Consider the following 25,031-nt stretch of genomic DNA (forward strand, 5'->3'; position numbering starts at 1 on the left):
ATTTCTCTCTGAATCCTGTATTGAATTACTTTTTTGAGGAAAGTGGTTTTGATCCCTTTTTCTTCTTCTGATTGTTCCACTTGGTACTGTACAACTAAGTTCTTTATAGGCCTGTTGGTGGTTTTAGTCACCTGTTTTCTTTCCCTGGATTTAATTTGTGTTGTGACTGTCATCATTAGCTAGGTTGGTGTGCTATTTCTGTTCCAGGCCTAGAGGTTTAATTTAGCAATAATTAATTCACAGGTTCAATGACTGACCAGTTGTTTATATATTATATAGAAGACCCCTTGGTGATATTATTTTTAAAGAAGGGGAGTTGGGGGGTAATGGCTCCAGCCTTTTTAAAGGCTTCAAAGTCATTTAAGGTGGGGAATGGGAGTTCAGGTTCATTCCTACCTTTCTAGTTTCCTAAACTCTTTCCTTTCCCAGACCATTTGTGTTTCTCATTACTTTTCCTTTGGTCTCTAGGGTAAGGATGTTCTTCTTGCTACCTAGTGTTAAATTCTCTTTTGTGGATTTGATCTGTTTTTCTTCATATTTTCTGAATTACTTGCTGCCCATTTTCCTTTCTTTTTTCTTTGTGTCTTGAACCTCTCTCTACTTTCTGTTTCTTCCACAAAAAACCCTGCATCAAACAAAACAACTCAAACTTCCCTTTTCTTTCCCCAACCCTAAATTTTTGGTAGTTATTACTTACTCTTTTTCTACCTTTTCCTCACTGATAGACTTTAGAATTTAATGTATACTCATTTCCTCTAACACTCCTTTGAAATAATTTTTTCTTTTGCCATTTGGTTTTTTTCTCCCTCTGAGCTTGCTCTTTCAGGTTAACAGCAATCTTATGACAGTTTTTAACCCTTATTGGTACCTGTAGCAATGTCTGTCCCTGTTGGCCACTCTTTTAGCTTGTCTTCCTTTGCCAGAACTTTTTTTTTTTTGGCTGTTTATGCTGATTCTTGACAGGTTGCTTTCTCTCTCTGCCTGGGTATGAGCATTTTTCCTAACTGTATTTTGCCTGGGGTTTTCATTCACCTATGGTAACAATGTTGATCAGGTAGTTCTAAGTCTGATACACATCTCTATTCAGCCTTCCCATTTTCCACCTGCATATCACATAGGTACTTCTGTCCAAATGCCATGAAAGAGAAAGCTTTTTTTTCCTTCATGCTTATTTCTTACTCTTTTTGGAAGTCCTGTTTCAGATTTGAGTTCCAGAACCTGAAAATTTTGTTCTTCATGATCGAATTCACTATTAAGTCCTGTTCATTTTGGCTGTTAAATATTTATGTACTCTCTTTATTTGCGTTTTTGTTGCTCTTAGTCTCCTGGATCATTGGAGCATCAGCTTAACTAGTTTCCTTTCATTGTATCATTTGTTTTCACATGGCTGCCAAAGTAATCCTCCAGAAATACAAAGTTAATATTGTTTTCCATTGCCTACAAGATAGAGTGAAAATATCTGAGTTTAGCATATGATCATGCATTGTTTGGCTGTTGCTTCCCTTTTCCCGTCTCTACTCCCTACCCTGTGTTCCAGGCAGATGAGGTAGATACTCATCGTTCTTTACAACCCATTTATCTTTAATGACTCTGTGTACTTCTCTTACTGTTCCCACACTGAGGAGTGTACTTATACCCACTTATAATCTGTCCAGTGAGTGTCTTCTTATCCTTCAAGGTCAGTTCAAATGTCACCTTGGGAAGCATTCTTCCCATATCTATTGCTAAATTGTTTATGCCTACATTGTAGCTTTTATCCTCTTTGTAATATATTCATTTAGTCAAATACCCTTCTTTTACACTGATGGAGCCACATTTTACTCAGGTTTGTATGCTCAACAGCTAACAGCAAGCAATGAGAAGTTCCTCATGGGATGAGTAAACCTTAGCAAACCCAAAAGTACAGAGCTAAAATCAAGATCTCATATAACAAGGCCAAGGTGAGTATGCTGGCCTGATTGTTGGGTGTTGTTTTGGGTAGATGGGGCTGTGGATTGAGAACATATTAGTGCTTGTGGTTAGGGTTTTCTTCCATAATTCCCTCATATTTGTAGTGTGAAGTTTTAGAAGTGAACTACAGAAAGATGTGAGCAGAGTACTTTTGGTGGTACTAGGATTTGCATTCTGGGCTTTTAGTGCTCTACCACTTGAGACACTGCACCAGGCCCCAGAGTACAGTTTTAAATTATGGAGAGCTAATAAAGCTATAAAGAATTAGAAGCACACTGGTGGGTTCTCAAACAAGTGCTCAGAACACTGCAGATTGCATATGCAGGCAGAAGAGTAACAGTGATCCAGCTGAAGTGAAGAGAGCCCCAGATGGGGTTGCACTTCCTCAAGATGCCCTCCATTTGAAGCTGGGCACTGCTTATTACATACACCTTAACATTTCCCTAGCTTTCCCGAGGAGCAGTGTTCAACTTCATATAACATTCATATGAGCCTTATGTTGACATGTCTTATGTTTGCATGGTTCTAATTTAGGGCCTTTCGTCTGTTTTAGAAGCCAGGAGAGAAAAGAATGAAGGAAAATTATGGGACGTAGGTTAGGGTGGGAAAGCAGTTTTCCTTCCACAAACTGAGGAAAATGATAGATCAGTAGGAGAATACTATATGTTAATGTTTGATTTTAAAAGGTACAATTAAGCATAGTAATGCATTCAACCTTTTAAGGGAAAAGCTAGGTGAAATTTTTGACCATTGAAATTCTGTGTTTAATTGTAACTTGCATTCATTTTAGTATTTAGCCCTTTATCAGCAGCTGTCATAGTGATTCTCCTTCATTTTATAGATGTAGTTAGCTAAATGGCAACATGAGAATATTATCTGTCTAAGTTTAATATTCCTTCAGGTTGGAAAGAGTAGATAATTTTTTTGGCAGTGGCCCCTTTAGTTTTTTGGGAAGGAGGATGATCTATAGGATTTTTCTTGGATATAGGATTTTTCAGGTTGGATCAAAGTTGGGGGAGCATTTTAGGTCTGCTGAACTTCTGGTCTCAGGGTTGTTTGTTTCAGTTCCCTTTTTTCTCCTTCACAGTGGTCTTCTTCTTTCCTCCTTACCCAGGCAAGGCAGTCTGTAACAGGGAAGGAATTTGCATAGTTACTTATAATCTGACATCTAGCCCGGCCAGATCTGCCACTAATTCACGATGAAATCTGGATAAATAACCTAACTTCTAAGCCTCAGAGTCCCTATTTATTAAAGGCAAAGGGTAGAGCACATGAAAACTGAGCTTTCTTTTGGCTCTAAACTTCCTTGATTCTATAGAAATTCCATTTTAATCTCTCATATGTAGGGTATTATAGTTTTTGTTTTTGCTTTGTATGTAGTGGCCTTTGTGATAGGTAGTTTAGTTTTTATTTCTTTAATCTTTAAGGCAACGTAGGTGACACGATTACCTCCCAGAAACTGCTCATTTAGAGTATGAGAGTGAGCCTAAACATTGCAAGCATTTAATGTCTTCCCAAGGGAGTTGACCACTTCTGCTGTGCCTTCCTGTGTCTTTCTTAGAACTCTTATCACATGTGGCATAATGATTTGTTTATGTGTTGTCTTCCCTGCTGTACTGTGAATTCCCTCCAGACTATTAGGGAAAGAATCTTCCCTAGGTCCTTAGGGACTGGGCCAGTGTCTAATGCAAAGGAGGAACTTGGTAAATGTTTTTTGGACTAGCCTGTAGCAGATCACACTAAAACCAGAATGGAGTTCTAGGCTAGGGGCCATGTAATCTAATTGAATTCTGAAATGGTCTGGTTTTCAAAACCAAACACAAACAAACCACAAAAACCCTCGTATATTGAGGAAATTCCCTGTGGTTTAACTCTATAAAGTAACTTTGAGAGGACCAATTCATTTTTTTTGCTCTGTTTCTGCTTTGTTTAGCCCTTTTATTGTTTCTGTAAAGCCAATCTCCTCTGTGCTTAGCTTGTTGGAACATTCATTCTATAGAATGAGGTGTTACCCAGTTCTAGAATTGTTCCCCTCCCCCTTCAAAACTAAGCTAATTAAGATCTTTAAATTGAATTTGTTGTAATTTTGACTTTTGATGGCCATAAATTAGAAAAAGACACTATTAAGTACCTGCTGGATTAGTCTGATTGTATAATTTAAAAAGTGATGCTTTTGACTTTTGTGGTTAATTAAAAAAGAAAAAGATGTGTTGAGACCTTTGTCCTACTTTATAGATGTTTATACAACAGTAACTTTTTGATTACAGATTTTTATTCCTTTGTTCTTTTGTTTTCTTCTTGCCAACCTGCTCCTACTTTCTCTCCATACCCCTTATAAAAATCTAGGGTCATACAGTATATTTCCCAGAGTCTGTAATGATTTCTAATAATACATTTTAAGAAATATAATTATGATATAATTGAACATGTGAATCTAACATTGCTAAAGTGTTTAGTAGAGAAGAAATTTTGTAGATGACTCATCCTCAGATTATTCTGGATTTAGAGCCTGAGGGAAGTTAAACTATGATGGTTATATGGTCAGTGTAGAATTTGTGCCCTGGAGCCAAGGTAGTAGTGGAAAAAAAAAGTTTCTTTTCCCTCTCCTTTCTGCTGATATCAGATACAGTGGTAGCAACGATTCTATGAAGTATAGACTTTCAGAAAATTTTAACAACTAGCTGAAGTTAATCCTTTTATTTTTTTGGGTGGTTCTGGGGTTTGAACTCGGGGCTTCACACTTGCTAGGCAGGCACTCTACTGCCTGCAAGTACTTGAGCCCATTCTTCCAACCCTGTTTTCTGGTTTTTTTTTTCCGAGATAGGGTCTTATGAACTATTTCCCCTGGAATGGCTTTAAACCGTAATCCTCCTGATCTCTGCCTCCCAAGTAGCTAGGATTACAGGCGTGAGCTGCTGGTGTCTGGCTAAGTTCATTCTTTTGAAGAGTTGTAAAACTTTGTCATGTGGTTCAGGAAGTGTAGTCTTGCATGGTGATTGGTAGATGGGAAGATTGGAGTCCTTATAAAAATCAGTAGAATAATACTAAAAAGATAATTTCTGAGAACTTCTTTCATGGATTTAGGATTATGCCAGGAAATTACATTGTCTGCTTCTTTTTTTCCTGGTGGGACAAATGACCTCTTTAGATGAGGCTGGCTAAATAGAGATGGACCAGCTGAAAGGAATTCTTGTCTTACTCATTGTCATTTCTGTGGCACTGACAATTTTGTTTGTGAGTCAGGGTTTGTGTTCCTTATGGTTTTGGAGCGATGCGTTGACCCCTTCAGATAATTGGCTCTTCTACGTTTTATTTAATTTTATTTTAAATGAAATAGACAAATAAATAAATCAGAGATAAGACAGTTTAAAAAGTTAAGTAGTTACCCTAGGTTTAAGATAAAACGGCACAGAAAAAGGGAAATATTTCTCACCCTAACAACCAATTCCCTTGAATATTAAAAAAGTTCTGAGGATAAACCTTCAAATTTCGTTTTATGATGATATATCAAAATAGGACCTTCTTTGATTTTTCTCAAGATACATACAATAGATATAAACCCATATTAACAATTTTTTTTGTACTAAGACCATTGTGGGTATTTCAGCTTTGTGCACTTGAATGTGTTTAAAAATCTCACTGGAAATAATTTTAAGTGGCATTGGACCTGAGCTGTTTATTTCTCTGCTTATAAATCACTGGATAAATTTATACAAGTTATTTCATTTCTCTGGCTTCATTTTACTTATATGGAAAACAAGGATGTTAAAATAAAGGTTATAGAGACAAAAAGGTTCCCTGACCTTGAAGCGGACCAAATTGGTGTACATTTTGGTTCTGCCACTTACTGGATGTGTGAGTTCTTTTAATTTCTTTGGGTTTGATTTCTAAATCACAGTGCCACAAAACTCACTATGTTTCTTATTTCTCTTAACCTCTGTTTAAACTATGAGATCCAGATGTCTCATGAAACAGGTCTTTACTTTTAAAGCCAGTGCACTGGGTTCTACAATTATGTTCACACCTGTAATCTTAGCTACTGGGGAGGCATAGGTAGGAGGATTACTGTCTGAGACTGACCCTGGGCAAAAAGTGTGAGACTACCTGAAAAACAACTAAAGCAAAAAAGGTCTGGGGGCATGGTTCAAGTGATAGAGTATCTACCTAGTAAGAGAGAAACCCTGAGTTCAAACCCCGGGTCTGTCAAGGAGGGAGAAAAAAAGGCTCAGGCTCCCATAACAAGATACCATAGACTGGGTGGTTTAAGCAATAGAGATTTATTTTCTCACTGTTCTGGAGCCTGGAAGTCTTAAGTTAAAGTGTCGTCTGGGTTTCTGGTTAGGGCTCTTCTGGTTCGTCGATGGCTGTCATCTTGTTGAAATGGGAGGAGAAGGAAAGCTAAAGAGAGACAGTAAGCAAACTTGCATAAGTCCTCTGGTGTCTGTTCTTGTGAGGGCTTTAGTTCCATCAAGGGTCTCATTCTTACAACCTCATCTAAACTTCATTATCTCCTAAAGCCCCCAACTCCACATGCCATCACATTAGGAATTAAGTTCAACACAGGAATTTTTGGAGGAGAGGGAATGCACAGTTAAATCCATAGCAGTAGGAGGTTAAGAGAAGAGGTCAGTAGGCACAGGGATGATAAGAAGTATCTGAGCTGGAGCTTGGAGATCTACCAGTATTCAGTTCATTTGGAGCCAGTGCTATACAGGTCAGTGTTTCTCACACTTCAGGATTCCATAGTGCAGTGTGTTTCAAAACAATGTCTGGAGCCAATACTATTTTCCAAGTAAGTATATTATAACAAATTTGCAATCATAGTACCAATATTTATTAAAGATGTTTATCTAAAAAAGTAGGAATAACTTAATGTGAATAAAGGATGATATTCTGAATCTAATAAAATTGGCTCTACTAAAAACTGAGCAGAATGCCATTTTGTGATCCAGGGAAAACTTTATGGTAAATAATGAAGTTCATTTTCATTATGTAAATGACTTTATAAAAAGTTTCTTATTTGTGCATTTTGATAGAGACTGATCTTTTTGGAGTTGCTACTGGAACTTACTGTGACTAAGTCATCTTATAAAGGAAATTTTACCTTTTCTGTACTGTTTGGTAGATGACATTTGGGTTAGCACTATAGAATTAAGGAAGGCTAGTTATTTCGCAGATTGTTTTGGATCTTAGAATTGACACATTTTCCTTTAGTGACTTTACTTTTACTTGGCTTTCACATGACAGATGGATTTAAGATTATCTTACTTTCAGTCATATCTCAATTTAGAATTGACAATATCAATCAGGGACTTACCAGCTTTATACCTATATCATGGTATACACGCTCTAGGTTAAAACAAGTGTCCATTTTTATATATGATGTAAATGAATAGACATTATACAAATGAGTCAAAATAGGCATGCCATCTTTATATATTGAAAACTGAGGCATGTATATGTGTGGTTTTTCTAGATCTGAAAATGTATTTTACTACAGTTGGTAGTAAATAATTAAAGGTGATTTGATTATATGCTGTATATATATACTTTTGGCAACTGTTCATTGGGGAGATTAAAATGAGGAAAAAATAAAAACAAAGTTGAGAGAAATCCAAAGCAAAGCAAAAATCGTTACCATAAAAGCTAAGTGAGAAAAAAAAATCTCAGTAAAATTACAAAAATTATATGAATACAGTGTTGTCATTAAAAACAGCCCTTATGTAGGAGGACTCTTTATTTGGATAGATCAGGCAGCAGGAAACTGACTGTTTTCTGTGAACCATGTGAATTTTCTAGCCGAGGAATGAAGTGACTTGGAACCAAGCTGGGCTTTTCTACTGAGCATGCCCTTCTCCTGCGGGGTCTGACTTGGGTGGGGCCGGTTTTGCTCATTAAGCCCTTGGACATTGGGTTTCTATCAGCTTTCCCCGATCTCCATCGGAAGACTAAAGGAACCAGCAGACAGTGGGCTGGGTGTACTTGAAGGCTGCGTATGTACACCCAGGGGAGATTCTTTCTGAACATTTCTTTTGGGCAGTTGAGTTTTGTGGCATATGCTTGTTTGTTTCTGTTAGTGAAGGAAGTTTGCTAAGTGTGATTAGTCTTCCAGAAGACTGGAAATTTGGAAAATACTAATGTATTGAGTAAATGGAATCTGGGTATGTGTACTCTGTGACAAAGTTCTATTTGACTCAGGTCCTATGAAAAAAAATTTTTTTTTAAAGTTGCCAGAGTTTAATTTTAGATCACTTGTTTGCATTTTTATAGACAAATACTGAATTTTGGCAGATTATCTTTAACATAATAGCTGTTTCAAGATTTGACCTATGAGAATAATGAAGCTGATTGGTTTATTTTTATATATTTGTCCTTGTCCTACTGTTTCACAACTGATTTTTTCCAGTGTTACAGTATGATAAACTATATGAAAGTTAATTATTTCCTAGAGCATTGTAAAGCTTATGTAAAGTTAATTGTGTAATTATTTTTTTAGCATGTTAAAGGATGACAGATTTCATTCATTTTCACCTTAATTCATTTCATTAAAAGAAGTACTATAGCTGGTGAATGTTTAAATTCATAATTTTTAGCATTTTTAAGTTTAGTAGCCATAACATTTATCAAGAACTGTACATTGTTTAGATGTTACCATTTTAAGTAAATATTGTTCAAATAAAGATAGGTGTCAGCCTCTTTTATTACTGAATATTTAACCTTGTCATATTAAAGAAATGTGAAAACTCAGTGTCACCCAAAGTCTGACATTAAATTTGCAACAAAATCTTCCTTCAAAAAAAAAAAAAACCTGTTTCAGTGCTGCTTCCTAACAAAATAAAAAGTAGTACCTCTTTAGCAGATGATCTTTAAAATTTCTTCTTTACTTGTTGACACTGCAGGGAACACCCTGAAGTAGTTATGGTATTTGGGGTACATGTGTATTTGAGAAATTTATGTTTTTCATTTGTTGTTCCAACACACAAGAATTGTCTCTTCAAATTATTGGCAAATTGAGTGTGGGGAGCGAATATAGGGTAGCTGTTGAGGTGATGCTAGTGATATTGCTTGCCACTTGCCCCCTTTCTGTTTTGTAATGTTCTTGTGAAGATTATATGGTATATCAATGATTTAGCATTATGGCAGGATCACAAAAGTTTAAACTTTGACATTAGATTTGCTCCTTTTTTTTTTTTTCTGGATGCTGAAGGTTGAATGCCTGGCATATTTTCTAGCAGGGTCCTCTGCCAAATCATTTCTTCAAATGTTGAGCTTCTAGAAGTTTACCTCCAAGAATACATTTAACTGAAGTAGAAACTTGTAGCTACCACCACGTAATAGTAGTTATTTGAAGTTTTTATTAAGTAAGGTAGTTCTGAACTGAATTACTGTGCTCACAGTACGCATACTTAAAAAAAAAAAAAAGGCTTTATAGCATTCTAAATGGCATGTCTGTAATTCCACTGTAGTTAAAACAGTTTTTCCCACCGAAGGGAAAGTTGTAATAACTCCAGGCCTGGAAGGTCCATAATTCTAACACTGCTGATGGACCGACCTGTGAACTGGTGTCAGACTTTGGATTTGTTTACCCAAGCTGTAAGAATCATTCAACTTACAGTTTTATTTATTTATTTATTTTTTACAATACATACTCTGCATTGGTATAACTCTTTGGTAGTGCTATAAATATGTGAAACTGGCAAAAGTACTAATGATCAAAATTTTAAAACTGAATTCTGTGTTTAAACAAGATTTAAGTATTTATGTCTGCCCACTGCAGCGTTCCAAAGCTTACAGAGAAGAGGATTTGAAAGTATGAGCTCAGGGTAGGCTACAGCTTGGTGGACTTGTCATAGTGTGGCGAGTTGATTGAGTTTGACAAGGTTTTGTCTTATGACCTATTAAAATGCAGCGTCTGCAGTCTGTGCATTTATCCTGTACAGTTAACCTTGGTGGATTTATCATTAGCTCATTTGGGAAGAACGTCCTAAAGCACTGCTATTATTTTGTAAATACAGAATTTAGAGGGAATTTACACAGAATTCATAGTAGACTGGTTGTAGATTATCACTTGATATCAAGTGGGTATGACTTTGATGAGGATCTTACACTAGGATAGCTGGGATGACCTCAGAAGAAGTATACTACCTAGAACCTGGAGATGGTTGATGTTGGCCTTGCTCTTTTTGGTTGTGATTTCACTGGAACAAACTGCCCATTAGTGTGTTTTTCTTTTTCATAGATCATTATATGATGGTGGTCCAAATAAATGCTCCCCCAGTTACTAGAAACATCATAAATGATACTAATTGAGAAGCTACTGGATGCATAACATTGCACTGGGAACATGTACTTATTCATCTCCCAAACATTTCGTCCTCATTACGGGAGCACAATAGCAGATGTTGGGCAGGGAAGAGGTGTGGACAGGAAACATGATGACATCCTTGTACTTGTCAGGCCAGTTTGTGTCTGCTTTTCCCTATAAATGAAGAGGAAGCTGCTGAAAGACATTGGGGGTGTTTTATGTGTGATTAGCTTACACATTTAATAAGAATCCTCACTTTCTATTTTGTCCTTTTTTTTTTTTTTAAATGTTCTTGGGCTGGGTGCCCGGCTCACGCCTGTAATCCTAGGTACTCAGATGGCAGAGATCAAGAGGGTTGTGGTTCGAAGCCAGCTCTGGCAAATAGTTCCAGAGACCCTATCTTGAAAACACCCAAACACAGAAAGGGTTGGTGGAGTGTCTCAAGTGGTTGAGCTCCTGCCTAGCAAGCTGGAGGCCCTGATCAAACCCTGTTACCGCCCCCTCCCCACAAAAAAAAGTCCTCAAGTTTCAGAAAACTCTTATTTCCAAGTGCCCTGTTCCTACTCTTACAGTATATAATAGGAATAATCACTTTTTTGCCTGCATATACACCAATATTATTGTTAGAGAAAGACTCCTTTCTGTTTCAGCTCCACGCTGAAGTCAGAAGGATAAGATAACATATATGTTTTCTCAGGAGCTATGTATTTTTCTCAATAATTGATAATCTTTAAAAATGATATTGCTCTAAAAGCTTAGGTATTGAGCTTGTATTACCTTAAGAAAGCAATCTATATGGACGTAAGTTGGAGGCTAGCAGAAATCAGTTTCTTTGATGTAAAGACAGTTTTAAACTTAACATGCCGGGGAAACAATTTTGTTATTGGCTGTCTTAATGCTTTTGCTGAGCTGGAATAGACTGGAAGGTTTCTGTATTCATATTGTTAATTTGTTTGACTAGAGCTGTGTGAGACGGAAAGGTTGCTTGTAGTAGTCACTTGAGGCATTTGGATTATCTCCAAGAAAGCAGGCCAGCCAAACTGCTTTCACTTACTGCATAAATGTTGTTCTCCTAATAAAGCATTTAAGTACTTCAGTTTATGAAAACTTTAGCTCAGTAAAAACTTAGTCTCCTACATCTGAACCTCTGTACCTCATTTACCAAGTGCCATGCACCATTTCCTGTAATCAGTGTTACTCTATTTTATTCCTCCCTAGTTTCTTTACAAACACACTTTGCTTTCAACTTAAAAGGTAGTGGATCATGTATACTATCTGAATCTGATTTTTTTGAACTCAACGGTGTAACTTGACTTTATTTCCTTATCTGGAATAGAAATTTTTCTTATTTTTTCTTTCATAGCTGTATAGTGTTCTGTTGTATGAATGTGATATAAAGTCTCCTGTTGACAGATGATGGTCCTTTGCTGTTGTAAATATTGCTGTAGTGAATGAACAGTCTATATAATTATTTTACATATCTGTATATGTATCTATAGGATCCAACACCACAAGTAGGATTACTAGTTTAAAGTATATACACATTTGGAATGTTGATAGCTGTTGGCTAATTGACTTCCACGGGGTCTGTATCAATTGACTCTTCCAATAGCAGCTGTTTGAGATTGACCCTGCCTCTCATAACCTTGCTTAGTGATTACATGATTAAACTTTTGGATGTCTCCATTAGGAAGTTTTAGCTGCATTTCTTTTACTATGCCTTAAGTGAACATCCTTTTATATCTCTTTGTCCCCTTTATTTCTTTTTTCTGTTAACTTCATGCTCATCTTTTAACCACATTTTCCTATATTGGGCTGATCAGCCTAGACAATTAAAAATGAAATTTGTTTTGGGTTGTTGATGTTGAGTCAATTATAACCAGTGTTACTTTATTTGACTTTTTATTCAAGTTATTTGAGTTTAGCTAGACAGCAAATATGTCTCCACCAAATACAGTTGAGAATGAGAACTAGTACTCTTCAAAAAACATGATACTTATTTGTACTTTCAATGTTTAACCAGCATGTCTAGTGAAGGAAGCACTGTGTGACTTTCTGATAGTTTAAAAAAACAAAACAAAACATGACTCTTCTCAAACTAGTGGTAATTTCTGAATCTTAATTACTAAATTTTTGAGTGACAAGTGGTTTAATTACGTATTAAGGCTAATCTTGCTACTTGTGTCCTCTCAGACTGATAGAAGAGTCTTTCATCTGTAATAGTTATGTTTGGTGCATATGTTATGAAAGTACCCAACATTTCTTTTGAAAGATGAGGAAAGATACTTACTTACCCAGTCCAGCATACTGACAGTCAGTGAAATTTATCTGGGGAGAGAGATTCAGAACATGTTGCTAATGATTATAAAGCAGTTATAAAACAACTTATTATCTGGTCTCATGCTAGGTGCTGATAACAGTGAAGTCATTTTGGGATTGGTCTTGGAACCAGACAGGATTTGAATCCTAACTCTTCCATTTATTGGTTGGGTAGTTTTGGGCAAGCCATTTATCCTCTTTTTACCTTCTTCACCTAGGAATAATTTTAGTTCTTACTTTAAAAGATTATGACGATTAATGGAATTGCTACATGCAGAGATTATAGCGCAGTATTCAACAAGTAGCTGATATCATGATCGTTATTTTTTTGTATTATTGCTATTACTTTTAGTGAGCAACCAGATACAGTCCCTTTTCTCACAGCATCCCTGTTGCTGAATGACCCACCATGTATTCTCAATTTATTTTGTGCCAGCTACTTTACAAGTAGCATGTAATTTAATCCTTAGAGCAACCCAATAAGTATATAGTATATCTATTTTTTTTTTTAATGAAGAAGCTGAAACTCAGCAAGGCTAAATAACTAGTTCATGGTTATATAGCAATAAGAGGCAGAGCAAGAGTTTTAATTCTGTTCTATTTGGTTTCTCAGACTTGATCTCCAAACCACTGTGCTATTTTATCCAAATACGCATAACTTCTCATAGAGAGAATGTAGCTCCAGTGCTGGCCATTACACAAAATTGGGACTGCATTTGAGAGAATGAATTTGAACAAATACAGTTCTCCAGTATTTCTGGCCACATAGTTCAGCATGTATAATTGATAAAGAGCCAGCAGGGTTTTGGATGTCTCCAACATCTCTACTGGTTTGTGCAGTTGGATTGGCCAGTGATCCAGATTATAAAAGTTATATGACTTTTGAGTATGAGAATAATGATGTCCAGTATTGGGATCCTTAGTGATTTATCCACAGCTTTTGGCTTTGTAGCTCTTACTTAGGAAACAGTATTGATTACTAAGGTGGCCCTAGTTGTTTGTGGAGAAAGCTTTGCTTGACAGAGATCTCTCTTTTGACCTGTCTTTAATGAGACCAGCAGAGGCTTTTTGCAACAAGTTAGATTGTTAGCACTTACCTTGGTTGTTATTGGATATACCCCTCTCTACACTATATTAAGAAAGAGAATCTTATACTTTGAACTGTTAAGATTTTATTTTTTGTTTCATTCCTATTTGGAATTGCTAAAGAATTAATGGTTTGTTCTACTAATATTATCTCATACTAGATTTTAAAAAATGAAGCATGTGTGGAAAAATCTCCCAAATTTTGACAACCTTGGTTCTTAGTGTGAAGGTCATAAAAGTTAGTGGGGAATAATAGTGACCTGAGATCTTTATGTGCTCCTAATTTCTAAAGGCTTATTTTCTGATGCTTTCTTCAGAATATGCCGAAGCTATTAGGATGCTTTTAGCTGCAAGTAACAGAAACCTTTGGCTAATCCATTTCAGCCACATGGGACCAGACCATGTGTGGCATGATCAAGGGGTGATCTTTTTTTTTTTTCTTAGACTTGCTAGTGCTTCCTCTTATGGGTGAGTATGTTCTAAGGCTTTCTTCCTCAATGGATTCAGTGGCATTTCTGAGAGTTTTGTTTGCAGTAGCAAAGGGGTCTACCTTTATGTCTCTTCCTTGTGTCTTTTTTGAGAAGGAGCAATCCTTTCCCAGAAGCCCACCAACAGACTTTCTGCATGTCTTCGTGGCAAGAAGAGGGAGATTCCATGATTGCTCTCAACCACCAGAACCTACCCTTGTGATCCATCCTAGAGCCAGTGTCTTGCACACATGTGGATAGGGGAGGACAATTGAATAAAATATGTATTCTGTTAAAAAAGGAGAAAGAGCAGAAGAAATGCATGATCTGCATGAAACCTGATCTTGTCTAAACTTGAACTAGCAAAGACTTGGTAGTTCATATCTTTTAAAAGTGTGTGTTTAATTTCAACCAGATGTTAGTTTTATCTTTACAGAAATTTTCTTTCTTATTGGTCTTTTATTTCCCTTTAAAAATAAGTACGCAATAGTTTATTATATTCTTCCTATATAGATAGCACAAACTGATAAATACTTTCTTTGAAATGTATTTGTACTTATTTGAATAGAGAGTATGGGATTCTCTAGACCATCTGATAATTAAGAAAACTAAGCCTAGAAGAAAAAGGACTTGTAGTCCATTCTTTTCCTTTCCCTGTCCCTCTCTCCTTCCCTTCCTTCCTTCCTATATCCTCTTTCTCTCCCTTTCCCTTCCTCTGTCTTTCTTTCTTATCTGTCTTGTGTTAGAGATTGAATCAGAGCCTCACACATGGTAAACATGCTTTCTACCACTGAATTATACTCCCAGCCCTTGCAGTCTATTCTGGCTACCTTTTTAAAAAATTCTTTCTCCCTCTCCAGATATCCCGCCCCCACACTTCTCCTCTTTTTAAATGTTGCTTCATTTAAGAAGCATCACTCCACTGTTTCCCAAGTAGAGTTAGGTAGCTGCTGAATCACTCCTATATTAGGTTACTCTGTGTGTGTGTGTGTGTGTGTGTGTGTGTGTGTGTGTGTAATTTTTTGCGGTACTGGGACTTGAACTCAGGGCCTTCACCTTGAGCCACTCCACCAGCCCAATTTTTTGTGATAGGGTTTTTTGAGATAGGGTCTCACCAACTATTATGCCTGGGCTGGCTTTAAACTGCAGTCTTCCTGATCTCTGTCTTCTGAGTAGCTAGGATTACAGGAGTGAGCCACCGGAGCCCAGAGGGTTACTATTATTTTTTTTCTCATATTTTATGCTTGAATGGAAGATAGGTATTAAGAGAATCTTCACTTGTGCTAGTGGCTGTTTGGGGAAATGAACATAAGCAAGTGATTGTGTATATCAGCAAGGTGTGCTACAGATCCTCTATCTAGTTTTGACAATAGCTGATGAAGCTAGTCTTGTCAAATCTAGAAAACGGTTGAATTAGAACTGTCCACATATTGTCAAGATTGTTTTTAAGTTTATGGTTTTAGTTATACAGCTTTCTGTCTTTCTCAATGTTTGAACAAAAGCTTCCCTTTATCCCCTCACCACTATTTTTGGTGTTTAGAAATTTGTATTTTCCCATTTAGTAAATCTTGGGTCTTTAAATGATGCTTCAAGTTCTTTTGAGAAACCAAAGACTTCATAGTGCTTCTGATCTCAGAGGACAGGACCCACTCAGCTAGTATTTGTGCACCCTGTTCTTTGCCCACGGATTGTGTGGTCTGAACCACAAGGGCTTGCAGAGTAGCCCAAGTTCTCTAAGGCTTTAAGGAAACATCTGAACCCAACAATTAGCATGAACCCCTTACTTGAAGCTCTTTGTGACTACAGAGTTGTGTATCTTGTCTGTTTTGCCTTGCTTCTTGTGTTTTAAGTAGCATAAAATTATATGGTAGTTGGTTTAGACTACTGATAGAGATAGCAGTTGGGATTTACTTCCTTTTTTTTTAAAGCCTAGAGTGTAAAGAATGATTTTTTGTAATGCAGGTCCTTACCTAAGCAGTTCTGGTCCTCTGTTGATGATAGTTTTCTGCTTGGTAGCATGTTAAATGATGCATGCTTTTTCTCATGGGGCTGTCACAATAACGAACATTTTTGCCAACCCAGATGGAGCATACCAACATGGTAATTGTGTCAAAACCACATGCTTATCTAATGGGCTGGCTGTTCACAGCAGTGTTCTTTTTGGTTGATGATAAGTAGAAAAGTCTTTACTTAGTATATTATATAACTATGCTAATGATGGTTTGAGGATAATTAAAGATTAGTGCTATTAGCATTGTTACAGTTGGGGAAACCTTAGTTCTTGTTTTGGCTTTGTTCATCTACTTTAGGCAAATCTAGCTGTTCTGAGTCTTGATTTCCTTGTTGATAAAATAAAATGAGTATGAGATGAAATAATTGAATCCTACTCATTCAATAATCATTATTGCCCATCTTTAAAGATCTTGGTCTTCATGGGCTTTCATTATGTTGACAATGCATGCATTCTGCTGCATAGTAGTTTTCATTTCTTGGCTAGTAGAGTTATAGGCATATCCACATCTAAAATGCTGAGAGTTGAAGGCATGATAATTACAGTGAATGGATGTGCCATAATCATGTTCTCTTGATGGTGGTAATTTGTTGAAGAAACCGTCTTATCAACAAAGAAGGAATGTTTGATTTTGAGCTCTGTTGAACTCTTGAAGCTATTTTAAGATTTGCTTATTTATATATCATCACATTTATCCTTATTGTTGCATATTCATAATCCAGTTTGCCATTTCCATTGTTTTCTATCTTGTGACTTCCATTTGGATGTGCAACACTCATCAGCTCTGGGGTTCGTAAGACTTAATGTTGTATATACTGCTGAGGGCTACTTTGTGAGGCTCAACTGTGTAACTTATCTGTGCTCTTTATCTACGGTAGCACTTTGTTTTCAACTTCTTCCTTCAGCTTAGTTTTGATTACATAACCAAGCAATAACTTTCAAATGTCATTTTTCTTGTGAAAATTCATTCGTAAATTTCATATTGGGGGAGTAGAGCTATTTATGGCAAATCACAAAAATACTTAAATGTTGTATTTATTTGAAAAATTTGACTTGAATGTTCTCTGAAGAGTAGACCATGGGTTCTGGAATGAATCACAACATCCTTGCCTAATGGGACTTAGACTGCATTTTCTAAAGTATGTGTGAGAAGGCATGTACACAGCTCTGTGGTTGTCCGTTTAGTGGTCTTAGACAAGTCACTTACTTATTACTTGCAAAATGGAGATAATATCTATCCTATAGGATGTTTTGAGGCACAAAAATTATATGCATGGTGTCTGACACAGTATGATTAAAGCACTTATGATTAAAGTATAAACAACTGTTCATGCTTTTACCATAATAGTGGAAACTTCAGTTTTATATTTCATTGCTTCTAAAATATTTGGCTCCAAATCAGCTTTAGTTGATTGGTCCCTAGGCTGTTTTTTATATCCAGAATAATTAGAAAACTGCCAATTATCTTGGTTAGCTTACACAAGTGTGGGACGCTTTTAATTTTACCAGGATACTTACTCAATTCTCAGAATGTAATTAGAGAGATGCCAGAAATCAGCTTTGGTTGTTTCATAATGTAATTAATAATCTCCACTTAAATAGCATGTGGAAAATGACATAGTAAAGGTGGGAAAAAAAAAGTTTTCTGTGCAATGTGGAGCCAGTTTAAATGTCTTTGGTTCTTGATGGAAGACATGATTTTGAACCTTAAATATCTAAGAATAGAAAGTAACATTGGACATGTGGGTATGATAGATCCCTTTTTTATAACATTACAAATCTCAAGAACATTACTGCTCCCCTGCTTTTCCTGTTCATTATATGTGTCTTCTGGCCCACATGCCTTCTCCGCTGCATTTCCTTACATTGCCGTTGTGATAAGCATTCTTTTTAGGATCCTTTAAGGTTTCTTCTTTTTCTTTTTCTTTTCATGTTTTTTTTTTTTTTTTTCTTCAATACTGGGGGTGGAACTCAGTCTTGGGCTTAGTAGGCAGGCATGCTACTACTTGAGCCACTCTGTCAGCCCTTCAGGATCCTTTAAGATTAAGTGAGACTGTTTCCGTAGGTGATGCCAGTATTTCCAGTGCTTGCAGCTGTCCATCCATAGGACCACAGCTCCTAAGTAGTATTGTTAGTGCATGTCCAACCTCCTTCAAAACGTATTATTGTGTCCAGTGGCCAACTAGACATCTCCACCAATTTTTCCATTGCAGTGAATTTAGAATCAAGTTAACGTCTTGACCACACCCACTTTTCCTGGATATCCCATTTCCATGGATAGTTATACCATCCCCTCAGTTTAACACAACTGGGACCTTTCCTTGATTCTTTTCCTCTCTATATACAGTCTAGACCCCAAATCATTTCCAGTGTACATTTTTATACAAGATTCATTTCTTTTCCTTTGTCCCACTGCATCTGCCCTAGTACAGAACCATACCTGGATTATTGCAACAATCTTCTGGATGGCTTTCTGTTTACCTTTTTCTCTCATCCTGTATTTCATCGCTGGGTAAGGCTATCTGAAATGAGGATCTGATTTCATTGTGTCTCCACTTAAGGTTCTTGTGTGACTTCTCATTGCCTTTAAAAATAACCTCTTGTACCTCCAAACCTCAAGCTTTGTCCCTGTGGGAGCATGTATAAGGCTACTGTATGGACATGACACTTTTTTTAACCATTCATCAGTTGGTAGGCATTTGTGCTGTTGACTTTCTTTTGTCCTTTTTTGCTGTTATGAATAATGCTGTTATGACCATTCTGTTGGATATATACCTAGCAATGGAATTGCTGGATCACATGGTGAGTCTGTGTTTAAGTTTTTGAAAACTGCCAAATTGTTTTCCAAAGTAGCCATAGCATTTTACATTCTTACAAGCAAGGTTGTGAATTCTAAAACGTCTACATCCTTACTTATAGTTGTTACTATCTTCTCTTTTTGTAGCTATCCTAGTGGGTGTGAAGTAGTCTTACAGTGATTTTGCTTTTCATTTCCCTAATGACTAATAAACTTGAGCATCTTTTTTTGGGTGGTACTGGGGTTGAAGTGTCAGGGCCATTGCTTGCTAGTCAGGTGCTGTACCACTTGAGTCATGTCCCATCCCTTTTTACTTTATTTTTCAGATAGATAGGGTCTCACACTTTATGCCTGAGGCCAACCTCTGACCAAAGTCCTTCCATCTATGCCCCCAGTAGCTGGGAAAATAGGAATATGCCACTACACCTGCTTGTTTGAGATTGGGTCTCACTAACTTTTTTTGCCTGGATTGGCCTGGAACCGTGATCTTCCTGATCTGTACCTCCTGTTTAGCTGGCATGTGCCACCAGGTCTGGCCCAAGGTTGAACATCTTTTTGTGTGCTTATTAGCCATTTGAGTTTTGTTTTTGGAAAAGTTTCTATTCAAAACCTTTGCCAATTTTAAAACTAGGTATTTTTTATTGTTGAATTATGAGTTCTTTATATATTCTAGCTAATAGGCCCTTATTAGATATAGAATTTTAGAAGATATGAGTAGTATTTCAAGAAACAGAGCTGTGAATTAAGTGATAGAGCAACTACCTAGCATGTGCAAGGCCCTGAGTTCAAATCCCAGTATAACCCACACAAAAAAGAAACAGATATAGCACTGACACATGCTATAACATAGACAGACTGTGACAACATGCTAAGTGAAAATGGCATGTGTTTTGTAATTCCATCTATTTGAAATGTCCCGATTAGGCAAATTGAAAATAGAGGAATGGGGGAGGGAAGGATGGAGAGTGATTACTAAAGGGTTCAGGATTTCTTTTTGGAATGACGAAAATGTTGAATTAGTGGTGATCATTTTCTGAATGTACTCCACAGCACTAATTGTGCACTTTAAAAGGGTGAATTTTATAGTGTGTGAATTATATCTCAGATATGCTTTAAAACATTTGTGCTTTAGTTTTTTCTTTTTAAAACATATTCATGGGAGCTAGGGAGATGGCTCTGTGGTAGAGTACATGCCTTACATGCACGAGGTCCTGGGTTCAACCCAAGGTCAGCAAAAAACCCAGAAAACCAAAAAAACATAACTCAAGTTTGTGCCACTTAGAAGATAGTTACACCATTACCCATTGGACAGGGTGCCAGCACTGTAATACACCAGTTAGGGAGAGAGAAGAGAACCCATTTGATCTGCTGCCTCGGAGGCCCAGCCTGTTCTCCTTTGTGCCCTTGGTTTGTTACATTTGAAAAGTCTCTCTTTGCTTGTGTAAAATTTAGTCAGCCAGTTGTTTTTAGGTTTAATTTAAATTTCTTGAAAAGTCCCTCTTTGCTTGTGTAAAATTTAGTCAGCCAGTTATTTTTAGGTTTAATTTAAATTTTATTTTCATTAGCTGTGATAAAATCAATCATTTTATATATTTACCCCATAGTATCTTTATTTGGTTGGGGGGATTAGGACCTTCAAATACACAGAAAGAAAAATGTATTTGCAATTGGATGAAGAGTTGAAAGTTTGATGGTGATTTGAATTCTTTTCCCTGAAGACTAACTTTTACACTGGAACAGTAATGGTGGGTTACAAGATTTAATACTGGAAAGCAGAGCTGGGTGTAGTGGCTCACACTTGTAATCTCAACTACTCAGGAAGCAAAAGATAGGAGTATCACAGTTCCAGGCCAACCCAGGCAAAATGTTAACAGGACCCATCTCAGTAAATAAGCTGGGTGTGGTGGCTTATATCTGTGATCCCAGCTACTAGAAGGCATAGGTAGGAGGATTGCAGTCTGAGGCTGGCTCCAGCAAAAACATAAGACCCTATCTGAAAAATAAATAACTAAAGCAAAGAATAGCTGGAGACATGGTTCAAGTGGCAGCCTAAAACACATGCCTAAAAAATGACAGGCACTGAGTTCAAACCCAAAAAAATACATATTTTTTTGTTCCAGATTTCATTTTTTTGCTATTATCATCTGATTATTTAAGATTTGTTTTTATAATGTCTAGTATTTTTCTAGGTTTTTGTTTTAAGGTATGAAATGTGTCTCACTACTTCCTAATGTTGTTGGTAATACTTCCAAAATACAGAATAAAGGATACCAAGTAAGTCTACCAGAGACAAGAAATTTTCTTTAAAGAGTCGGTTTGAGTTAGTTATTATTTATAACTAGTTGAAACCAGATAAAAGTAATGCTCTTCTTGAGTCTTGGTCCCTTTAAGCTCTAGCTGTAGAGAATCAGTTAATGCTATTGTGATGCTGGCTTTGGTTCTGTGACTCTGACAGAGAATTCTAAAAGTTAGAGAGTGGTCTCCATTTTCTCTTGTGCTTATGAGCCTTCCTTCTTAACGAGTGTTTTGTCCCTGTCATCTCTGCTGTTCCTTTTCCCACTCTTCCTTCCCCTTCCCTTCTCCTTGCCACCAGCCTAAAATTGGAAAAGTCTGTAAAACATTATTCTCTGATTTTGTTTTGTTACAGTATAAGCTGTAACCATGACTACTGAAGTTGGCTCTGCATCTGAAGTAAAGAAGGACTCTGACCATTTGGGTGTAGATGCGACCAAGGAGAAAACTAGAGAAGCAGCAGAAGATCGGCAGAATCAGCCACCTGAGCCAGAGGAGGAAACAGCTTCCCAGCCATCTCCTGCAGCTGAAAGCCAAAGCAGTCCACGCCACCGGAAGAGAGAGAAGGATCCATCTGAGAGCAGGGGTATTTCACGATTCATACCCCCATGGCTTAAGAAACAGAAGTCCTATAACTTAGTAGTGGCCAAAGATGGAGGAGATAAAAAAGAGCCTACCCAAGCAGTTGTGGAAGAACAGATCTTCGATAAAGAGGATTCCCTTCCAGAAGAAGAGAGACAGCCCAAGGGCGATGCTGAGGAAGCCACTCAGAGGAAACCCCAGGAGGTTAAGGTGGAAGTCAAGGAAGAAAAACCTCCCACGAGCAGTGCTGAGACACAGGTGTGCTTGAGAATGAGAACATAACCACATAAGAAAAGGGGGTGGCTTGCTCTGTCTGGATTATTTCCAGATTTCTTGTGTTGAGATACTGCTTTGGCATGATTTATCTGGAATGTAGGTCTTGAATTTCTCTACCTCAGAATTCTTCTGTCATTGCTTTTAAAAACATTTCCAAAATAAAAGCGAAAATCCTATGTCTATATCTATAGCAAATGATTAAAAAGTTCCTGTGGGTTCCTGTTAAGGTTAAAAAGATTTCTCGGACTCCTCCCAGTTCTCCTAAATAGGATGCCTTTTATGCTTCTTTGATTTATTGAAGTATGAAGTGGGTAGTAATAGTAGATGATATGTGTGCTTTTTGGTTGTTTAAAGGAGCCTAGGTTTTGCCATGGTGTGCAGAAATTCTATTTGATACTTAAATTATTGCTGCTGAGATGTAGTTTTCTTTTATTCATTCAATGTCAAAATCAACTTGGCAAAATGAGAAGATTGGCAATAGAAGGAGATGAAGGGAAATACACTTTTTAGCAGAACTTTCAAGTCTTCAATGTTAAGCTACTAGTGGTTAGAATAATGATCACAACTTTTTTTTTTTTTTTTTTGGTGGTATTAGGGTTTGAACTTAGGGTTTTTTGCAAGTGCTCTTAACATTGGAACCACACTCCTAACTCCTAACCTTTTTTGCTTTCAACCCGAGACTGGCCTCGACTGTGGTCTTCCCACCTATACCTCCTGCATAGCTGGGATAACAGGGGCGAAGTACCAAACTTGGCCTATTTCTTGAGAAGGGGTTTGACTCTTTTTTTTTTGAGGGGTGGGTTCCTGGGCTGTCTTCAAACTATGATTCTCTGAGTTACTTGGATTACAGGCATGAACCACCATACACAGACCACAACTCTTTTTGTTTTTTGGATACAGGGTTTCTCTGTTTAGCTGAGCTGACTGAGTTGTACTATGTAGTACAGGCTGACCTTGAAGTCATGATCTTCCTGTCTCAGTCTCCCAGTGTTTGGATCTCAGGTGTGCACCACCACACTCAGCTGTCACCGCTCTTCCTAAAGATTTTCCTTGGGGCTAGGGATATGACTCAGTGGTATAGCACTTCCCTAGTATGTGTGAGTCTCTCTGGGTTTGATCCCTAGCACAGCAAAATACAACAACAAAAACAAAAAAGATTTTCCTTTTAATAGGTTATCTTCCAAATTGATTAGCTTTTGCATGAACTTAATTTTTTTCTTTTGCAGCCTGCTGAAGAAGTAAGGAAAGAGAGAGAAGTGGAGAAAGTTAAGGAAATACAGGGTGACAAGTCGGAAGGAGAAGTAGCAAAAAGGGAGACCAAGGAGGTGCAGACCAATGAGCTGAGGGCAGAGAAGGCCTCTCTCAAAGCTACAAAGAAGACCAAAACCATGCAGTGTAAAGTGATCCTGCTGGATGGCACGGAATACACCTGTGACCTGGAGGTGAGCCCAGGAGCCGAGTGCCGAGCTGTCTTGCTTTGTGGAATGGAAATAGCCTCCCCTTTATTTGTAGCATGGCCCAGTGAATATGTGTTTTTGTTTTACCAAGTTCCCATGTGCCAGTTTGTTGCAAGTTTACATTTAAACAGCAGCATGGAAGAGGGTCATCATTTGCATTTCACACAGTATTTCTTGACCCTCAGAATAAGCTTAGAGGATGTACTGCCAGTGAGCACTCACTCACCCTGGTTTTGTGCACTGATGTATGCCTGTTCTGAATGGGCATTAAATATTTTGACTATCACTTCTGGATGTTAAATGTTTTACTTGAGGAGAAATGATATATAGTTCTAGGTTGATCTTTCAGAGTAATGAAATTTCAGGAAAAAACTTTTGTCCTGAGAAAGAAAATGTTTTTTTAAATTCAGCTCATTCATTTTGTTTCATTTAATTAAACTGTGATTTGCAAAACATGATCCATTAGCACTGACGCTGACAGAAGCCATCGTAATCTTTGAAGTCCCCAGCACCATACAACTTTTATGTCAGAAAATTTGTTGCTTTTCACAGTTAAGTTACATTTTTACATGGCATGTACTAATAGTTAATGTTTACTGAACTGTGGGAAGTGCTTTGAATGGGTTGTCTCAAAGGAATCTATATGAGGTATTTATCATTATTGGTATTCCCAGTGTTATAATGGGTAGTGTAGAGGCTTACAGAGCCTAAGTAATCTACCCAAAGCTTCATAGCTGGGTGGTGGTGGAGCCAGGCTTCCAGTCTTGACAACTTGGCTCTAGAGTTCATGAACTTGACTATAGAGCTACACAGTTGGGCTGCTACACATGGGAACTATCTTGCTCGTTTAAACTATGAGCTAGTATTTTTCTTTAGTCTTATTAAATATTTTAAAATTTTTTCCTTACTTCCTTGCATTCTTTTTTAAAATAGAAATTACACTTTAACCATGAAAGTATTCAGCTTGGTAAAGACATCTTGTGTCCATCTAATGGAAAAGTAGTTTATTGTGTATTTGAATACTTATTATTTTGCAAAGTGTTAAGGTCACTAAGTTGAATATTTCATGGTCCTTTATCTTTTTATTAGATTTCTATACCTATATTTCATTCATTTTATATATAATTGTTCTGATACTTCAGTTTTTTTTTTTAAAGAAAAGGAGTAGCAAAGAAGAATTAAAAATCCTTTCTTAGTTAATTCATACTGCTATAATAAAATACCTTAGCTTTCAAACAATAGAAATTTATTGCTCACAGTTCTGGAGGTTAAGAAATTCAAAATCAGGTGTCAGAAGGTCAGTATCTGGTAAAGAACTGCTTTGTGCTTCCAAGATGGCACCATTGTGCTGCATCCATACACGGAAGGGGAGAATGCCGTGTCCTCTCATGGGGAAAAGAGTCAAGACATCTCCCTTCAGCTTTTTTTTTTTTTGGTGGTACGGAGGTTTGAATTGAGAGTTTCATGCTTGCTAGGTATGCACTCTGTG

At 37.1% G+C, this 25,031-nt stretch overlaps 1 protein-coding gene across 33 annotated transcripts in view; it reads left to right on the plus strand.

The window, feature by feature from the left end:
• Positions 1–25,031, plus strand: part of Epb41l2 (erythrocyte membrane protein band 4.1 like 2) — a 199,187-nt gene that overhangs the window by 68,126 nt on the left and 106,030 nt on the right. For 31 of the 33 annotated variants that reach the window (XM_074074649.1, XM_074074742.1, XM_074074794.1 and 28 more), the window contains 2 exons: positions 21,583–22,067; positions 23,312–23,527. In XM_074074649.1, coding sequence (XP_073930750.1) covers positions 21,597–22,067; positions 23,312–23,527 — 687 coding nt within the window. In that variant the 5' untranslated portion in view covers positions 21,583–21,596. Of the gene's footprint in view, positions 1–7,789; positions 7,944–7,991; positions 8,112–21,582; positions 22,068–23,311; positions 23,528–25,031 lie in introns of those variants that run through there. The other 2 variants (XM_074074685.1, XM_074074702.1) reach the window with 2 other exon arrangements.

Source organism: Castor canadensis, chromosome 1, assembly GCF_047511655.1.
Source record: "Castor canadensis chromosome 1, mCasCan1.hap1v2, whole genome shotgun sequence".
NCBI classification, from domain to species: Eukaryota; Metazoa; Chordata; class Mammalia; order Rodentia; family Castoridae; genus Castor; species Castor canadensis.